The 18,721-nt window shown below is 37.9% G+C and overlaps 2 protein-coding genes across 4 annotated transcripts; one reads left to right on the top strand and one right to left on the bottom strand.

Moving 5' to 3' along the window:
• Positions 1-41: 41 nt before the first annotated feature.
• Positions 42-13,855, top strand: dcdc2 (doublecortin domain containing 2). The gene is made up of 9 exons (XM_088387734.1): positions 42-726; positions 1,577-1,631; positions 2,477-2,553; positions 2,789-2,923; positions 3,035-3,184; positions 3,385-3,439; positions 3,521-3,698; positions 9,854-9,921; positions 10,202-13,855. Exons 1-9 carry the CDS (start codon positions 440-442, stop codon positions 11,327-11,329), a joined length of 2,133 nt encoding a protein of 710 aa, XP_088243860.1. The 5' UTR covers positions 42-439; the 3' UTR covers positions 11,330-13,855.
• nrsn1 (neurensin 1) lies at positions 13,242-18,056 on the bottom strand. Of its 3 annotated transcripts, XR_015860946.1 has the most exons (7): positions 17,910-18,056; positions 15,983-16,098; positions 15,794-15,886; positions 15,573-15,691; positions 15,227-15,414; positions 14,990-15,143; positions 13,242-14,707 (listed from the first exon to the last, which is right to left on the bottom strand). XR_015860946.1 is itself a non-coding variant. In XM_088387735.1 (6 exons), exons 2-6 carry the CDS (start codon positions 16,079-16,081, stop codon positions 15,040-15,042), a joined length of 603 nt encoding a protein of 200 aa, XP_088243861.1. In that variant the 5' UTR covers positions 16,082-16,098; positions 17,910-18,056; the 3' UTR covers positions 13,242-15,039. The 3 variants fall into 3 exon arrangements, 2 of the variants coding, with proteins under 2 accessions (XP_088243861.1, XP_088243862.1); XM_088387735.1 differs by having other exon boundaries at positions 13,242-15,143; XM_088387736.1 differs by having other exon boundaries at positions 13,242-15,143; positions 15,983-16,101; positions 17,910-18,009.
• Positions 18,057-18,721: the final 665 nt, after the last annotated feature.

Genomic DNA, 18,721 nt, shown 5'->3' with positions numbered 1-18,721 from the left:
ATAATATCTATTTTTAGTGCGGTTATTTCAACAGCTTTCACGGTGCGCATGTTTTCTGTGCATTTTGGAGCTCGCGTTGACGTAATTACGACCCTTTTGTGCTCAGCTCAGTTATACTACTACCTGTTGATTGTGGTTGGGAAATGAAATGTGTTCCCATAGATAAGTCCCAATAGATGAGGTCTCATGAGAGGCAGCCCTTAAGTCGAGGTCCGTTTGGCTCTTTGGCGCAGGTCCCTGCGAGCGCTTGCAGTGCGCACAACCCCGCCATCTCTTCTCCTCATGGAAAAGTATATTGCTGTAGCAACTGGATATTTTGAGCATTTTATGCGCGTTCTTAAATAATTTTACACTCATGGCTTAAGCGAGTTGTTTCTTTTTGTGAGCAAAATCACGCGTTTTGTAAAAATCACGTTGCAAAGTACTTTTACGCACAAGGATGGGCTCGGAGAAGCCGAACTTTTTGTCCCAACCGGTGGTGAAGAACATCTTCATGTTCCGCAATGGTGACCCGTATTATGAAGCCCGAAGAGTCGTGATTAACCAGAGGAGAATCTGCAACTTTGAGACGTTTTTGAGGGAGGTTACAAGTGGCATTCAGGCGCCGTTTGGAGCTGTAAGGAACATCTACACTCCGCGGAGAGGACACAAAGTGGAAAGCCTGGACAACCTTCAGAGTGGGGAGCAGTACGTCGCTGCAGGGAGAGAGAGATTCAAAAAGCTAGAGTAAGTTACATATATCTCATTTTAGCTTCTATATTGTTGTTTTGATATGGCGAGCAATCTTCATCAAAGCTCGTTCCACATATGCTTACATATTTTGTCTAAGTGGCAATTACCAAGAGCCAAAAGCTCAGCTCAACAACTTATTGACAACCTCCCTTGAATAACTAATGGTAAGCTTGTCCAATAACTATTTCCAGTGCCTAAATCATATTAAACATTCAAACAAAAATAGAACATTCCATGTTTTAGCAACACCATTTAACACCAGTGGAAATTAAGACATTTGCAATTTAATCAATATTGCTACCAATTTCTCAGATTTATTTAAAATCTTTGTGACTTTTTTTGCAGCCGTGCTGAGTCATAGCTTTGGGTAAATTAGATCAAGAGAGACGCATGTATCACTATGGCCTACAAATAAGAGAGCTCTTTATATAAGTAATGAGATTAGTCCTATTGAAGGCTACAGTGCAACAGCTCACCCTGGAGGTGTTTTGCTGTAAATCGCATGCACACTATTCATTTAGCTCCTCTTAATCAAGTCCATGAAGTTTGTACATTAAGTTCACACATACAGTACTTGCTAAAACTGTGCTATGGATTATCATTATTTTTTTGAGTCATCAATACCAATGTTTGCAAATATAGAAACACTCACAAAATCCATACATTATTAGTGTCATAATCTAAACAGTATATACTACTTTTATTGATGAAACTTTTGTGTTATATTCACAACCCCACAAAGCGAAAGAAAACTTACGGTCATTGACAATAACAAGAAAAGAATATCTCAGACTATATAAATATATATATAATTCACTATATGCTGTATATCTCTTGTCTGTAGTTATTTACAGATCGGCTTCAGAAAGAGAAGGATGTTACAGTCGCTTCCATTGCAGGTAAGCCAAAAAAGTGAGATTGTTTCTTTTCTTGGGTTTATTATAAGTCCATGATTTATTCTTCATTGGTCAACACAGCGAGTTTCTATCTACATTTTTAACTTCCTAATTGCCTGTTGTTGCTTTCAACAACAGCAAAAAAAACATGCAGTCTTTAGATCAGCCAAGTTCGATTCCAACCAGTTGGTCCACATTGCAAGGACTTCTTGCTTGATATCCCTGGTGGCGTTGTGCATAACAGGTGTTAAACATCCAGAGTTTTGTACCACTTAAGGAACCCTTTTTTTTTTTTTTTTTTTTCAGATGCTGCATTCTGAATTGTACTGCTTCAATTAGATGTTCTACTTAAAATAATTAATTCACCACCTTTCCAAATAAAATGTGCAATAAAATCCAGGGTCAACCCTCGCTATTTTTTAAGTCTGAGCAGGACCAAGTTTTTTTTCCTTGACTGCATCTTTGTAAAATGTTGTGTATTGTAACAGTTCTTTGTGCTCCTTTGTATGCACTATGTATGTCTTTTGGCACAGAACCTTGAGTACTTTTGGTTCTTTGATTACCAGTTAATATTAATGTACCAATCAAAGACCCGCAATACCCCCCCTCCCCTATTTAATATGGCTGATTGTGTCAATCAGTGATGAGAGCTCTTAACTGACTGAACAGGTGGCTGCTGTGTACTTTTTCTAGAGAGACATTTTTTCTTCAGAGAGCATCCTAAACCCTTGAACAATCTGGTAGTCCACCTGGCCTCATGTATAATGTACATTTTTGAATAGCTAAGCAACCGGTTTGCTTTCTGTAATATATTGTATACATAGTATTGTTTTGTAACTTCTCTTCAGGCCAAACCACTTCCACCAAATCGGATTTGTGTGTCTGCCAGATTCTTGAAACCAATTAAGGAGCCATGTCCAATATTGTGAGTGCAGGTACCCTTCATAAGACATCACACCATTGTTGTGCCGCTAAAAACATTATTTGTACATTACATTTAGTTTATGAATGTGTCGTTGCAATATAATAGCAATTCATACTGATTGCGATATAGCAAAAATAACATTGTTCAACAACTGGTAATACAGTACATGTAAACGATTGCATAAATCAGTCCTTAATGAGGGATTTCTGTGCCATGCTCACAATTTTATATTCAGTGTGGTGGCAAATGGGGACACAATGAATCCTGCAATAAGGCTGCTCATTCACCAGAGGATGCTGAGACAGTTTGATAAAATACTAGAGATGATCACAGAGAAGATGGGCTTGAGAGTCCTTGGCGGTGTGAGAAGGTATTACTATGATTGCAAATCATGTTCCATCCTAATATACTGTCCTTGCCTTGTTAAACAGTCATTGTCGCAAAAGAGGAATCCATTGGACACCTCTCTTTTCTGTGCTAGTCTTTACACTCATGAAGGCCAGCAGGTGACTGATGGCACTAAGCTGGAGAGCGGTCAGCTCTATGTAGCCGTGGGCAGAGAGAGATTTAAGAGGCTCTCCTATGCTGACCTGCTGTTCAGCAATCCTCGGGGAGCACGGCAGGTCAATGGGTAAGCACTAAATAATACTATAACACATTGTATTTGAAGCCTGCAGCTAAACTGAAATTGAAAATGTTCTTTAAAAAAAAAAAAAAAAAAAAATCTAATTTATATAATTGCATGTTTATCTGCTGTTAAGTTTCGGTAGTTGTTGGTTATCTAGTATGTCATTAATAAAAATAGCACAAATTGATTTTTTTTACCCCCAGGATGAAAATGGGCATTCTGCCTCCAATCTACAGATTCCCAAAACAACATGGAAATGTAAGAAACATTTATCAATGTCTCATTATTGAGTGTTTTGCCACTCACAGTCAGTGAAATCCTGACTTAATCTCCCTCCAGAGAAAATCAGTGGTCCGAAGCACTGACAGTGGAGAAGGCGAGTCAAAGGCTTCGCCTCTACACATCAATAGTGGCAGCAGAGACCAACTGTCCTCCTTTGTCAGAGAAATCTCCCAGGCCAGACTCCTTTCTCTCAGATTGAAGAAAAGTGGACAGAGCATAACTACCGGTGACAATGGTAATACTCAAAAAAACATAACAAAATTCTGTTTTACAATTCATTCATTCGTTTGTTCGTTCATTCATTCATTCATATAGGATGTTCATGATTGTTGTCGTACGTGTTTGTAGCTCCGTTTATCTATCACAACAATTATTGTCTTCCACTTGCATGACCCTATTTTAAAACTCCAACCATTTGTTTAAACTGTACTTTAAAACAATAACCCTACTTCAACCCCCTACGATGAAACCATTAAAAACCCTACTTTGATTCCCTCACCCTAATTTAAGGTCCTTTTGCCAGTTAAAGGTGAACATACAATTAAGGGCAGATTTGACAATTATTTGGACCTCAAGCTGGGTATGAATGATTTGGAATAAATGCTCAAACGGCTCTTTATACAAACATTGTTGACATGTCCTCAGTACAATGACGTAATGCCAGCCACTTGCAACCTTACATAACCTGCTGCCTCCATCAACGACCACTAAGTGGCACGGTTGCTCTGCGGCAGATGGTGAAAGTACTGTAGGCAATGATGACATTAAACACTTTTACAAGAAACACATTACGTCACCTTCCCTTTGCACTGACATCGTAAATAGGCCCACAATTTCCGGTCAAAGCACGCTCCCTGCAATTTTACCGATAAGGGGACTCAACAGGCTTTGGCTGACCCTTAGGGATTTGCACTGCAGTATCACCCGCTGGTTTGTCATAGATTCATGCTTGTTTTAATCTTTCAACAGGCTTTTAGTGTTTGTACAAATAAGAGAGTGTGTAACTTTCTTTGTTAAGAATTTCGACAAATGTAATGATCCATGCTTCCGTAAAATCTTTCAATGTGCCAAAAAATTTAGTTTTTGCATATTCAATCATTAGATATGTTGTAAATCAATGGCCACAGATTACATGAATGAATGGATAATAGACGTCATCTCTTGAATCGTTTACAGATGTTTATTTGTTTTTTTTGTTTGTTTGTTTGTTTGTTTTTCAACCTTCACTCTTAGACCTAAAGCCAAATCTTACTATAATACTAAACGCCACATCCAACCCCTTGCCCGCCCTCTGGGTGTCGTTTCACTTACCAAGCAATGCTGTATATGCGTAGTCGTAGACCAAACAGCATACATTATAACATCAGAATAATGTAAAAAATATAGCAATTAAAAGCTTTTCAGGTTCAGCGGAAAGTAGAAACTGAGAGAGAAATAAATACATAAATAAATAAGAAATAAGCAACTACGAAACTTGGGCGCTGACTGTGCTGACAGAGAGGTCACTTTTTGTGTGTGCTGCTATTTTTCTTTTTTACTGTCTGTCATCTAGTGGGAACCAAGGGAATAAGAAAAAAATGTTGAAAGCTTCAGACTTTTCTGCTTCGTTAGAGTGAACACAGACACAAGTGACAGAGAACACAAGCAAAAGGGTAGTGGTGGTGCAACAACTCATGCAGCAAAGGTCATGGAGTCTCTCCCTTTCTCTCTCTCTCTCTCTCTCTCTCTCTCTCTCTCTCTCTCTTTTTCTCAAAAACATCTTTCATTTTCAATCAAACCAAACTGCTGTCTTGATGTGTTTTTTTTCTTCCCCAAAATGTCACCAGTTTAGTTGAATCACAATTAAAGATGACAGCAGAACAAATAAAGTGAAAGATGCCTTAAAACAAGTGAGGGTAGCTGATCTGTTATGAAAGTCCTTTGAAGGAGGGAATACAAGATAAACAAAATAGAGTGAGACAAGAGAGTACATGTGCAATCAAATATGATGAATAGCTGGAGATGTGAGTGCTGATAAAATGCATGGACATATTGAAGGCTAGGAGATGGTAAGGACTTTGGATAATTGCCTATCATTTGGTTAATCTCTCAATTTAGAGTCATCAAAGCAGAAATGAACTTGCCTGTGCCCCTTACTGGAACCAAATTGCAGCTCTGGAAATCAACAAAAGAGCCTGTTACTTGAAGGAGAGATCCTCAGATATACATGATGTACATGATGAAGGATAGGAAAGGCAAGATGAGATGGTTGCAGGGACTCTGTCCAGTGTTCATTGGGCTGTAAATTTAATGTTTTTTTTTTTCTTAGCTCTGCTCTGAACAAGGTTTAGATCTAATTTCAAATTACCCTCCAGGCAAGGTTATAATACATTTTAATTTGAAGTAAAAATAATAAGCTGGAGTGTAATGTTTTTCCCTATGATGATAGTCTGATTGAAAGCACAACATGTGGCATAGAGGTAGGTTAGATCAGGTGTTGGGAATTTTGCACATGAACCCAGGCCAGCAGATCTGAGTGAAGGAGAGCTGTGCCGCGGTGGGGGTGATCATAGCCGAGTTTAATTATAGCCAGTCAAAGCGTCTCTTGTCCCTCCCATGAAATATGACAAACTAATCATGCATCTGCGGCCTATAGTGGGCACTTAGAGACCACACCCATTCAGTATAGTCGGATGATTTTAAGATAAGAATATGAGAAAGACACACTTAGAAAATTTGTCCAATAGAAGTATTGTAAAATGTGTTCATTTATCAAAATAGTAGAATTTTGTGATTTATTTGCTACTCCGTATTGAATGAACAATATATATTTATAAGTCGTATATATTTTTTATCACCACTGTGCCATCAGCTATCTGTGGTCTGGTTGGGCACTGTCCCATAATCATCTGGACATGATATTGCTGGCAAGCAAGGTCACTTCCCATCTTGTTTACCTCACCTCTCAGCGTTATGGTTGCCATTTAGTTACTGTATGTGAATTACTTGTCCAAGCATGTGCTTCTTTTGTTTTGACATTTTGTTCTTTTTTGTTGTTGATCATAAACAACTCTGAATAAATAACACATAAGAAAACTTCACGTCAATAGTAAAGCTATGACAACTTTACAATTAAAGGAGATGAACTGCTTGAGACCCAGTAATTCATCATCCAAGGTCTTCTTTTGAACAGAATATTTTTACTCTCTATCTACGAAAATATTACAACTCCTTTGTGTCAGACCTTTTGGAGATAGTAGTGTAGGTGTAGAGTGATTTTCAAATAGAGCCAGGTAAGACAGGGTCAGTATTGCAGTCTTAAGGGTATTCACTCACACAAAACATCATGTTGAAAAGCCCACTGCCTTCTTTTCATGCATGTACGAGGCTCCATAGTGTTAATGCAGCAGGAGCAAATTCAATTTACTGTATGTCACATGATGGAGCACCATTATGTCCACTTATGTTCCTGTATTTCCTTTCCCAGTCAAGGACGGATATCTAAATTTGAAGGCAAGATTAGGGCTGTGTCTGCATCAAAACATTACAGAGTTTTCAAAAATTTAAACTCTGGTGTATAATTGTGTTTTGTGTTTTCATTTGTGGTTGTTTTCTCAAGTTTTAACCTTTTTGTTGTTGTTGATGTGTCACAAAATACCCAGTCACAAACCCTCAATGCACTCTTAAAAACAATCAAACTGACTAGACATTACATGTTTCTTCCCGAAATTCAAATTTTGGGCTGTATGTAGTTAATTTTTATGTATTATTATCAAGTAAAAGCATGAAAGGAAAGGCTGCTCATCCAACGAATGCATCCGTGTGTACATGCGTGCAGACAAGTCATCCAGCCAGATCAACCCAGAGCCTTTCGTGTCATAGAAAGCCATACTGCCACGGGGAATTATCCATGTTAGCATATGTATCTATAATGCCTGTCAGAGCAAAACAGCTCTGGGAGACAGGAGGCATGTGCACAAAGAGAAATATGGTGTGGCTGTGTCAAAAAGAGGCTCAAAAGCTAAAGGATGTGGGATGCCAAAATTTACATGTTTTTTTTCTCCCTGTTGCTCAGATCGTTGTTGAGGATTGTGTGAGCAATGTGCTATTTGTGTTTGCAGTGCTTGTGCTTGTGTGTGCATGTGTGCGTGTGTGGGTGTGTGTTTGTGTGTGCTTGCTTTTTTTATGGCCATTTTTCCATATCGCCTCCTTTATTTGGGGCTTCTCATCTCCCGTTTTTACTACAGCAGGAAAAGGTTTTTTATGACCCTTTGATGCGGGATTAGGGGATTAAAGTGTGGGGTGGCAGCACTAATCTGCCACATTAATCTGTTAACAAGTGTTTCAGCAGCGACATACAGTACAAGGTTAACTGTGACATGCAGAGTGTGGCTCCGAGACTTTCACAAACTCAAATTTTCCTCACGTCTGTCATTTTAAATCCAAGCTGCTTTGCTCAGATCAAATTTTCAAGGTATCTACGCTGAATATTGAAAAGAGCTTTCGTGTCTAATCTAAAGGGCAAAATGATGCATTTACAGAAATTAACCATCTGCATAAGAGCTGAATAAAGAAGCAGAATGGTTGGGCCCTTACGAAGGTTGTCAGAAAGGTTCCAGAACTTCTGTTACAAAAGATACATTTCGAACTTGAATCTTTTGTTTTTACTTTCAATACAGGTTTTTGATTTTGCTTTGTTTTGTTTAAATATAAAAACTGGGTTGATGTTTAAGGCACATTATTGTGTCTAAGAAATGAATGACTACATCTCATAGTGATGAAAGACTCAATGATAAGCTTTTACTTAATCAAAAGGTCATCAAATATGCATTAGTACTCTGTGCTGTCATAGTGTGTATGAGGTAATATCCTTTTGCAGGATAATGAGAGAAAAAAAAACACATGGACACAACTCATTTCAGAACTTTAATCAAAACGTGTGAAGTATATTGCTGTTATTAATTATCCTGTTTTAATGGCCTGCTCTTTAAATCCCATACCTACTCATCCACAGCTTCCTTTTGGCTACTCAATCATATTCCTCTTGCTCCAGATGAAAGTTATTTCCATAAAATATTATTCAAGGTCTGTTCTTTTCCCCGTAATGTTTCATCTTCAACCGTAGCAAAACTTCAGTCAGTTTTGCATTTGAAACTCTTCCAATCTCATTTGTACTTTCATTGCTAAATGAAGAAAGGGAACACAGATGACTCAATTTCCTCTGCCCACTCTTTTGCTGTTTATTTTGTATTGGAAATTTCCCATTCATAGAGTGTTTCCAAACAAGTGTGCAATTACGGTGTTTATCAGAGCGATAACTTGAATTCCTCCTATGACCTTTAAGGTTAATTACTCTTAGGCCTTTGATGCACATGTTCACATTAGAGCTCCAAATTCCGTATTAATTATGTACTCCAGCAAACCTGCCTTGTAATGTTTGCTTCAAATGAAAATTAAGCATTGTGTTGCTGGTTATGTGTTGCAGTATAATGTCTTTATTCATGCTGGCAGGAAGAATTTGCCAGCTGTTTGCACTGGGTGTCTGATTTTAATTCTGCATATTATTACGCAAAAGGACTTGCAGTGGAATTCACTACTTAAACTAATATCAATGAAATATATTAAATTCATAAAAAAAGTAGAATAAGGAATTAGTGAGATGATTTGCTAGGTGAACTATCCCTTCAAAGGAAAACATTTTTTTTTCATCCCTGACTGAAGCATTAGTGAAGACAATGATGGCAATGCTCATATGACATTTCTTGTTTTCATTAGCTTCCGACCATAAGCTAAACTAAGGTGATACTTGATACATGAGCTTTTAAACACGTTTACACCTTTCTCTTGAACAGTTCAATTGTTTGGACAAGTTGTTTACTTGCACGAAACCAATCGGTGGAGGGAGGTAGGTGGGGTGGTTTACTGAAGACCACCAGGTGTCCCTCTTGTGCTGTGTTTGTACAAACCTTAAAACATATTTTTTTGAATGTGTGCGTGTGTTCGTGTGTTTCTTTGTTGTTGTTTTTTTACAATACCTGACAAATATTTTGAATATGTGATTGTACATGATGGGAGTTGATGTTAAGAAATAATGGACAATTGATATGGACTGAAGAATAGGGGCTATACCGTGAATAGGCGACAGTAATTACACTACACAATTGTGATATAAGGTTTTGTTAAGTGTTTTCTTACTGGCAATTTGGAATGCTTTATCTGTAAAATATATTCACGTAATTATGAAACAATTCAGAAATGTGACATTATCGATTTGTCTTTGTGTCGAAGTGTATGTTGTTTTTTCTTTTCTTTTTCAGTAATGAAAATGCTGTTTAAAATGATGACGTTTTTGGTGCATGTTAATATTCGACCATATTTAATTTTATTTTCCTACCACATCTTTCTCCCCAGATGACTTGGATTTAAAAGCTGATTATGGAAATGCAGAAGTTAAATCCCTAGATCAGTCAACTGAAGAGGTACGGTTTTGACTATTGTCTAATACAAAGGTAATTGTCGGACGTGCATATTTTTAAAAATGGCTAAAGGTGTTTTCTCATAACTGTAATGTGATCTCAAAGATCTGTATTAATCAGTGATTGAGTTACAGTTGTCACAGTGGAGCTGGATATCTGTTTCTCATAGGATCTGTTGAGTTCAGTTGTTTTGTAATGTAGATATTTATTAGATAAGTATTTAATAGTAAACCATTTGTTATGATTACATTATTATATACAGAACATTTCTGTTATGTTGCAGGACCTTGCATCAGATGTTACCAAATCATCAGAGGAGTCTGGTGAAAAGGCTGAAGAGAAGCAGGAGGCCTCTGCTGAAAATACCTTTGAAAAGGAAAGTTCAGTTATCCAAGAAGAAAGGGCAGATAAGGAGACAACTAGTCCAACAAAGGGAGGTGGTGAAGAGGAAAATGAAGCGGCAAAGAATGAAAATGAGGGAGAAGTAACTGCGTTGTCAAAAGAGCAGGCAGAGGAGGTAAAAGAAGTGAAGGACACGGTAGTAAATGAAAGTAAGAGGGTCCCAGATGAGAGAAGGGCAACACCAGATGAGACAAGGGAGGCCTCAGGCCATAGTAAAAAGAACATTGCAGAAGAGAGTAGGGAAAAGAGTGCAGATGTGAGTGAGGCGACAGCAAATGTCAGTAAGGATGCTTCAGATGACAACCAAAATGAGATTTTAGTTGAACACAAGGAGAAGGCAGAAATGGCCGATGAGAGTAAGGATGAAGTTGCCAATGACTGTAGGAATGAGAGTAGAGATAAGAGTAAGGATGAGAGTAGGAATGAGGTTAAAGATGAAGTGGTAGATAAGAGAAAGAATGAGAACACTAATGAAAGTAAGGATGGAGCTGTAGATCATCTTGCCAATGAGAGTAAGGATGAGGTTGTCGATGAGAGTAGGGATGAGTTTACAGATGAGACGGCAGATAAGAGAAATAATGAGAACACTAATGAAAGTCAGGATGTAGCTGTAGATCATCTTACCAATGAGAGTAAGGATGAAGTTTCTGAGAGTAGGGAGGATTTGGCAGATAAGGCTCCAAATGAGAGTAAGGATGAGACTCCAAATGAGAGCAATGCTGCAGCTGTAGATGAGAATAAGGGTGAGCTTGCCTTTGAGAGTAAGGATGAGACTCCAAATGAAAGCAATGCTGCACCGAGCAATGCTGCAGCTGTAGATGAGAATAAGGACGAGACTCCAAATGAGAGCAATGCTGCAGCTGTGGATGAGAATAAGGGTGAGCTTGCCATTGAGAGTAAGGATGAGACTCCAGATGAGAATAAGTCTGCTACGTCTTCTGGTGACCAAATGACTGTACACCTAAACAATATAAATGGCGATACCGAAGAAGGTCAAAATAAGGGATAAGATACCAAATACAGCGCTGATAAAAATGACGATGCTAATGACCAGAAAGAGAAAGAAAATCAGTGATCAATGAAGGTAGCTATAGTTATAGTTAGTTAGACCACAGTAGGAATGCGGTACTTGACGACAATCTTGGTACACCTTCTGAGAATAGAAGTGGTTAAAATTCATTTAGCTGTGATGTGTAACAGCTGAATAATCCCAAGATGTATGGAAATATCAAAAACGTCCTCCTTGAAGTGAGTAATTTCAGACTGACATAACATTACAGTGAACCATTTAACTTTGTTCATTTGTCAATCTATGCTTGTATTAGATTATCTATTAATTAAATGTGAATTTAAAAAAGTCATTATACAATGACCGTTCGCACTATACGGATACAAATTCAAGCTGCGTTACTATATGATAACTTTATTTGAATGTATTTGTACGAAAACCATTACTCTGTAATGTTCTACGTCTGCCTAAGGAAGCCCATATAAATTGAGTGATAGTTGTGCCAAATCTAAAATTTAGCACGAGTCGGTTAATAGTTATATCTGCTGCATCTGGATCAGAATCACCAAGACATGAGTTCTCACCCATACCCACTTAACGCACACAAAAGCCATGAGAACCAGCTACACATTAGTAATTAATTCTAACTTAACTTTGTGATCCATGCAACATAAGTTTGTGTTACAAGTTCCAATTCATTTCTACTTAGATAGTATTTGGCCCAGACTTTGGTGGCCAGCTCAAATAGATGCTTACTTAGGCCTTAAATAACCCATACAGGACCCAGACATTCAATTCTGACCCATTTCCACTTTGCCCACACATAACTGAGACAGATTTCTATTTTTTACTTTTTATTAACACAGTTAATAAAAACACTCCCTAGTGATGATTAATAATAATACTTATGATCATCGTGTGACTAATGTAATAATTTATATGTAAATTTAATATAAAATTTAATATGTAAATTTGCTTTCATTTTTTTGTGCAAGAACAATATTACTTTCATTGCTACTTGTGGATTTCCTAATCAAACTCAACAAGCACTTCCAACGGCATTCATTAGGGTGATAATTAATGACCTTCATTGAATAATTAAATTTGATTTACTGCTCCCATTATATTAAATACTATGGTATGATATGGCACATCTTGAACTATGTTTTCCATGAAATTATTGCCTTTGAAATCCAAAGGAAGAACCTGCAATCTACCAACCGTTACATACAACAAAATGTTATGAGATTGCATGTGGTCTACGCTTTCTTTCCTCAGCAAGTTGGCTTTATTATTTGGCATTGATCCTGTCTAGGACTCCAGGTGCGTGTGAGTCATCAGTGAGCAGATGTGTGTGTGTGTGTGTGGTGGTGGTGGTGAGGTGCTCCATGACTCACTTTTGACTGCTCAAGGTGATGGTCCTCTGGGTGCTATTTCCGGATGTGTCATTAATTCTGTCCTATCTAGTCCAGTGGTCCCTTTCAGTGTGTGCACATGTGGGTGTGTTAATGAGGCCGCAAATAGCACACTTATCATTCTATACGTTGCCTTTCTAAATGACCCTGCTGATAGATTGCACTGAAAACTGTACTCTACTCTAATGAAGGCAACTCATGTATGCTTTAGAGATGCAGGGAAGTAAAAGTCATATACATATATATGTACATTTAATAATTATAAATTCCGGCTTGACTGTATATGTTAACAATTTTAACAATTTTACTACTACTGTACAACACTACAACTGTGGTACTTTATACTCTATAACTACAACCAATATGTGTATACATATATATCATGTGTGCTATATATGAAGGAGAGAAAGGCAGAGAGAGAAATAAAACAATAAAACAGAGAGAGAGAGAGAGTACAAAGCTTCTGCATAAATGTGAATACAGTCTTGCAAAAAAAATGGCCAGCATATTTAGCTTTTATTATGTTTAAAAATAGATATACTGTACTACATTGTGGATATTGACTTCAGTTTTTTTATGCATTATAATCCACTAGGGAGAGTATAGTTACATCAGGAGACACACTGAATGTAAAATCAAGTTACAACACGGAACCCTGAATAAGGATTTTCTTGAGACAAAAAATATCTTTAAAATTCAGCCTTTGGACAGCAAAAGAATGATACCAAACACACAATTTACAGCGTGAGACTACTTGTGAGCACATTTATTGATCACCTGCAAACACTCACTCAGTCTTTTAACATCTTGGTTTATGGTCTTTGAACAAGATTATATGTTACATGTGATTGAGTAATTTTTTAGTTTAGAATACCGATAATATAGCTTTGTGGTTTGTCTGATAAAAAAAGCTCATGACAAAATCACCAAACTTTGATCAAAAATACATAAATAAAACGAAGAGGGTATTAGTGGCATCGGGACTGTAAGAGATGAACTTACGCGAACATTTTCATTACGTATGTAAGAACACATAATTTTTTCTTTCCAAAAAGTGTGATTCGGTGGTTGCCACCAATTTCTATTTTTTTTTTTTTAAATGAAACAACCAGATACTATAATACTCTTTACTCTGAATAGCAAGTTGTACGCTACATACACCATCGATTGACAAGTGTAATTTATAGTGAAAATACAATCGATGTGTTTACTTGAAGACCGGTTGCGTTGCGTTGCTTTGCTTCTAAAGTAAAATTCAACCTGGGAGCTCAAAAAAGCTCCAGCTCTGGTTGTCAAGGTAACAAAGAGACAGATGTGCACTATGGAATGGGGCAGGTTGAGCATTGGCTCATTTGCCCAACACTAGTTGCTTTCTAGAGAGCTGTAGAATAAGAAAAAAAAAAAGCATTAACATATGTATGTTTCTGACCAAATTGTAACAATTAAATCAAGGTAAAATAGTATAATCCCATGTTTGAGAATCCCTGCTGTACTAAATGTAGAATATGGCCATACGTTTTATATGACACTTTTAAAAGTAAAATAATCCACCACGATGATGATAGCTGATCTGTGCTTTTTCTTTATAATTAACAGACAGTGTTTTTGAACTTCTATGTATCTTTCATCACGCCTTCTGGTTTTAGTTATTGATCATGTTAAATATTTTACTCCAGAAGACAGGGTCAAACATGTCAGGAGAAAATGTCACTCTCTCAAGTCTATTCTGTCTCGCTCATCTAATTTGCCCCAATAGTACACAATTATCTAAGATAGACTCACGGTTGATTTTACTTAAATGTAGACAGTAAAGTGCTGGTGATTTTATGAGTCTATATTTACATGTCATGCAGCTTAGATTGGTTATTATGTCTGGCGCTTTGGCTATTGTGAAATGGCAGCGAAGCATCGATAACACCTGCTGTTCAGCCTCTCTCCCGCAGCACCACATTTCTCTTCGACACTGAAAAGAAAAATGTTCACTTGTTCAGTGGCTGTGTTCTATTGATTTGTTCTTGGGTTACTTTCTTTGTCTTACTTTAGATTTGTGTGGCTAGCACTCACAAACGTGAAGTGTTTTGTCGAATAAAAAAAAATGATGCTCATGAAATGTCAACTTTGTAATCTTAGAAATGTTGTGTCAAACAGCAAGAAGAGTTGACCCTATCAGTCATGTGAGCTGACCTTTTAGGTTGTAACATCCCTGCACTAATGGACTTACTCACTAATCACTCTACTCACTCACCTCTCATTCACTCACTCAAACTATTTTATCCCCGTTCAATCAGACTACTGTCAGGTTTCTGACTTTGGAGTTGCTGGCTGGATGTTCTGGACCTTGGAAAGTGTAACTGGCACCTTTCCTTCCCCAGGGGTTGGTGCTCTCATTATGGGGGTACCTGTGACAAAATCAAAGGTACTGTGTTGGTCACAACTGTATTTTAAACAGAAATGGGTCTCTTGGTGGAGAATTAAACCTTACCAACTGTTGAATGCAAATCAGCCAAGCGCTCTTTAAACTTTTGTTGCAGATATAGTTCCTCTTTGGAGTAGCTTTTGGCAAAGGCAGATAGCAGGAGACCCACAGCCATGGAGGTACCTCCCACACAGAACAGCACAGCTCCAGTCAGCTTGCAAACGTCGAGCGCACGATTAAAACTAACTGCCTGGCTGTTGAGAAACAACACATACATATATATATATATATATATATATATACATTATAATATACAGGATAGTTCACACCTATCATTGCATATTAACTGCATACAGTTTTAGGTAAGATCTACAATAACTTAATCACCTTAAAGCAATTCTGAATGATATACCTGTCCACAAAAAGAAGATCCTCTTCACCAAATGCTTCAATTCTAGCTGGAGTGGCATATCCCACAACAATGACAATCAGGCCCGCAAACAAGATTAAGGTGCCAAACGCGAGACAGACCTAGGTTGGGAAAAACAAAAGATTAAATATTTGCAGGTACTGTATCGTAAAAATTTAACGGCAGTTAGGTTTAAACATGGGTAAACTAATGGTTAATCTCACCTTCCAGAGTAAAGAGCTCCACCTGCCAGGCGATCTCTGAATCTGAAAATCTTCATCACGTTCCCAGATGGAGGCTGTGCACTCCTCATAAAACTGGATGACAGAGACGTATTTCTAAATTTAATACCTCAATTGCCCTTTATTCATCTCCAACACTTTCTCTTGAGGAAAGATACGTGTCTGTTCTACCTGGTGAAGGTAAGAGCGGACACCGTACTGCTGACAGTTGCCACTGACTTGGGCTTGCTCTCCATATTCTGAACCACAGATCTCAGAGCAAGACGCCATCCTTCACATCTGTCTGCCTGCTTGAACAGAGTAACGCATGAATGAATCCACCCACAGTCACACAGCATTATGCACATGCTCATATGAATCCATTTATGCATTCATAAACATATTTACCCCCACGCATTCTCATAAAAGTTATACAGCACGTTGAAGCTGTGCATACAAATGTAAAATGAATATCAATGGCGCATTCTCATTTCTAAATAAGATCCTTGCACTACAACACCCTTTGCAGGTTTGTAGCTGGCATGTGCCCTAAGATCCTTTTTATTATTATTACAAACTTTACTTTGCATGTTTGCATTGTCAGACAAACAACTTAGATTGGGGGTTGAATGAGATATGTCGTATGGATGAAATGTTCAAGGCCCTCTTCTAGGCCCTCAAAAGTAAAATAGATGCCTTTATAGTGTGCAATTCTAATCCCTACTTTGGTAGACTGCCCCCTGTGCAATCTGCAGAATTCTATTTTTGTGCCAGCGCGTATCTAGTCTAGTGTTAAGGGCCGTGTAGCGCTCATCTGGGCGCATGAAGCAGTTTTGCCCCCAACGCATCTGCTAATTTGGTGAAAACAAGTACACTGATTTCTGTGACTTATTTATTATACTCTGTGCAACATTTACAGAATTACAGACGTGTTAAAAATACTCCAGTAAAAATACAATAGTAAGTCAACTCCTGTATTAAAAAATGTTTTAAATATGCAGTACAGACTCTTAAGTGCCCGAGTAGTAATACTAAAGTTAAAAAAAAAGAACAGTTACATTTTTAAACTCATTTTGATAACTTGGCACAATGAAAAGAATTCTATATATTTGTGTTAATGTGATATTTATTAGTTGTTTTTCCTAAATTAAATTCCTACATTTGTAGGCTGGCACAAAATAACATTAATCACAAAGCATTGTTGAAGCTGACAATGACAAACAATTCTTGTAAATAAAAATATGGATGCGAATATCTTGCTTCTCTGAATTTGGTGCTTCTGTCATAAAAGCTCAGTTCATTTTCCTCGAAGTTGCTATTTTTCTGTGCTAGACCCCTAAATTGATCAAGATCTCCACTGATTTAAACTGTATTAGTTTGACATTTACCTATTTATTGCTTTAGTGCATGATTTCTGCAGACATTTGTTTCCAAATGTAGGGAGAAAAAGTATAAAGTTGTCTCAAAAAATGAAATAAATCAGGTAGCATACACCTGAAATTCGACTTCAGCAAAATAATAGATAAATTCTTATATGACTTCCAGAAAAATAGATGGGTCATGGATAGTGGCCTCCACTAGCATCCAGCGTTTTCTGTGAGCTGTCCTTGGTGCTGAACGCCATTACCCCAGCATGAAAACATGCACATACGTCATATATGACGTTCGACTGAGAACAGACCTCGAGCGTGCGTCCTCCCAACCCCCACGAGATATACTATATAGACCAAAGAGCGTTTTTCAATTTAATTTAAAATGACCGTATTGACAAAATCCGGTCGACTGACTTCCCGGCAAGTGCAAATTGGCAGCAGAGCATGATTGATCCAAATGTACGTGGATTAACTTTTACTTCATTTGATATGCTCGTGTTCATGTTACTGCAGGTTTGAATTTCATCGATGAAACGACACTACCAAAGTTTCCACCGACAGATACGTCCTAACCAAATGTGGACAATATAATTAAGATTTACGCACGACGCACGCACTCGTTTTGATATGAAAACACGCACGTCGACGACGTCGTTAACAAGACTAACATCTAAACAGTCAAATGGGCCCGTAAGATGCTTTCAAAATAGTATTATAGTATTTTAAAACCTGCAACTGCAATTTACCTGTCATTAGCAGCTCGGAGAGCGATGACTCGCTGCTGCTTGCTCAGCCGGCTCCCATCACTGTGTCTCTCTCTGTCTCTCTCTGTCTCTCTCTGACTCTCTCTCTCTCTCTGACTCTCTCTCTCTCTCTCTCTCTCTCTCTCTCTCTCTCTCTCTCTCTCTCTCTCTCTCTCTCTCTCTCTCTCTCTCTCTCTCTCTCTCTCTCTCTCTCTCTCTCTCTCTCTTTCTCTCTCTCTCCCTCTCTCCCTTTCTCCCGTCGATGATTCAGAGTCCCTTGTTTGCTGCGCATGTGCCAACTCCATGACAACATCGTGATTCAGAGCCGTGTATAAATAACCAGGCAATGATTGGATAGGACTGATAATCGTTAAAAATTCAACAAAACAGGATGCAAGAATCAGATAGATATAGATATATATGTATAGATATATAGATAGATAGACGGAGCAGTTAAGAGCTGAAAAATGCTTTTCAGGAAATGTCAATTTGAGCCGCAATCTATTTAAACTGTGGCCCCATTCATATCCTGTTACTGTGTTTTATAACGTGTAAGAATAGCAGTCAACGAGACGGGCAACGACAATAACGGAACAGATCTGCTCAGACAGATGGCTTGTTAGGTGACGCTTCTGTTTACATTGAGTTGCTGAAGGATTATTATTATTTGTGTGGGGATTTAAATCTCTGTGGAGCATGGTCCCAGACCTGTTGCTGTCTTTTTGTTCTTTGACTAAGTATACTTGCCAGTAACGCACAATGCTCACTCATTTTGCAAGTATTAATCTCAAAATAACTGAGGTTTACATTATGGA

Source organism: Syngnathus floridae, chromosome 10 (assembly GCF_059516105.1).
Source record: "Syngnathus floridae isolate MCC-2025c chromosome 10, RoL_Sflo_1.0, whole genome shotgun sequence".
Classification (NCBI taxonomy): domain Eukaryota; kingdom Metazoa; phylum Chordata; class Actinopteri; order Syngnathiformes; family Syngnathidae; genus Syngnathus; species Syngnathus floridae.
This window is presented reverse-complemented; position numbering and strand designations above follow the sequence as displayed.

Excerpts from the sequence above, each read along its gene's own strand:
- dcdc2 (XM_088387734.1), top strand. The coding sequence starts at position 440 with ATGGGCTCGGAGAAGCCGAACTTTTTGTCCCAACCGGTGGTGAAGAAC. Across the intron at positions 1,632-2,476 it reads TACAGTCGCTTCCATTGCAG|GCCAAACCACTTCCACCAAA; the intron begins GTAAGCCAAAAA and ends ACTTCTCTTCAG. Across the intron at positions 3,440-3,520 it reads TCCCAAAACAACATGGAAAT|AGAAAATCAGTGGTCCGAAG; the intron begins GTAAGAAACATT and ends ATCTCCCTCCAG.
- nrsn1 (XM_088387735.1), bottom strand. The coding sequence starts at position 16,081 with ATGGCGTCTTGCTCTGAGATCTGTGGTTCAGAATATGGAGAGCAAGCC. Across the intron at positions 15,887-15,982 it reads TCCGCTCTTACCTTCACCAG|TTTTATGAGGAGTGCACAGC; the intron begins GTAGAACAGACA and ends TCTGTCATCCAG. Across the intron at positions 15,692-15,793 it reads GGAGCTCTTTACTCTGGAAG|GTCTGTCTCGCGTTTGGCAC; the intron begins GTGAGATTAACC and ends TTCCCAACCTAG.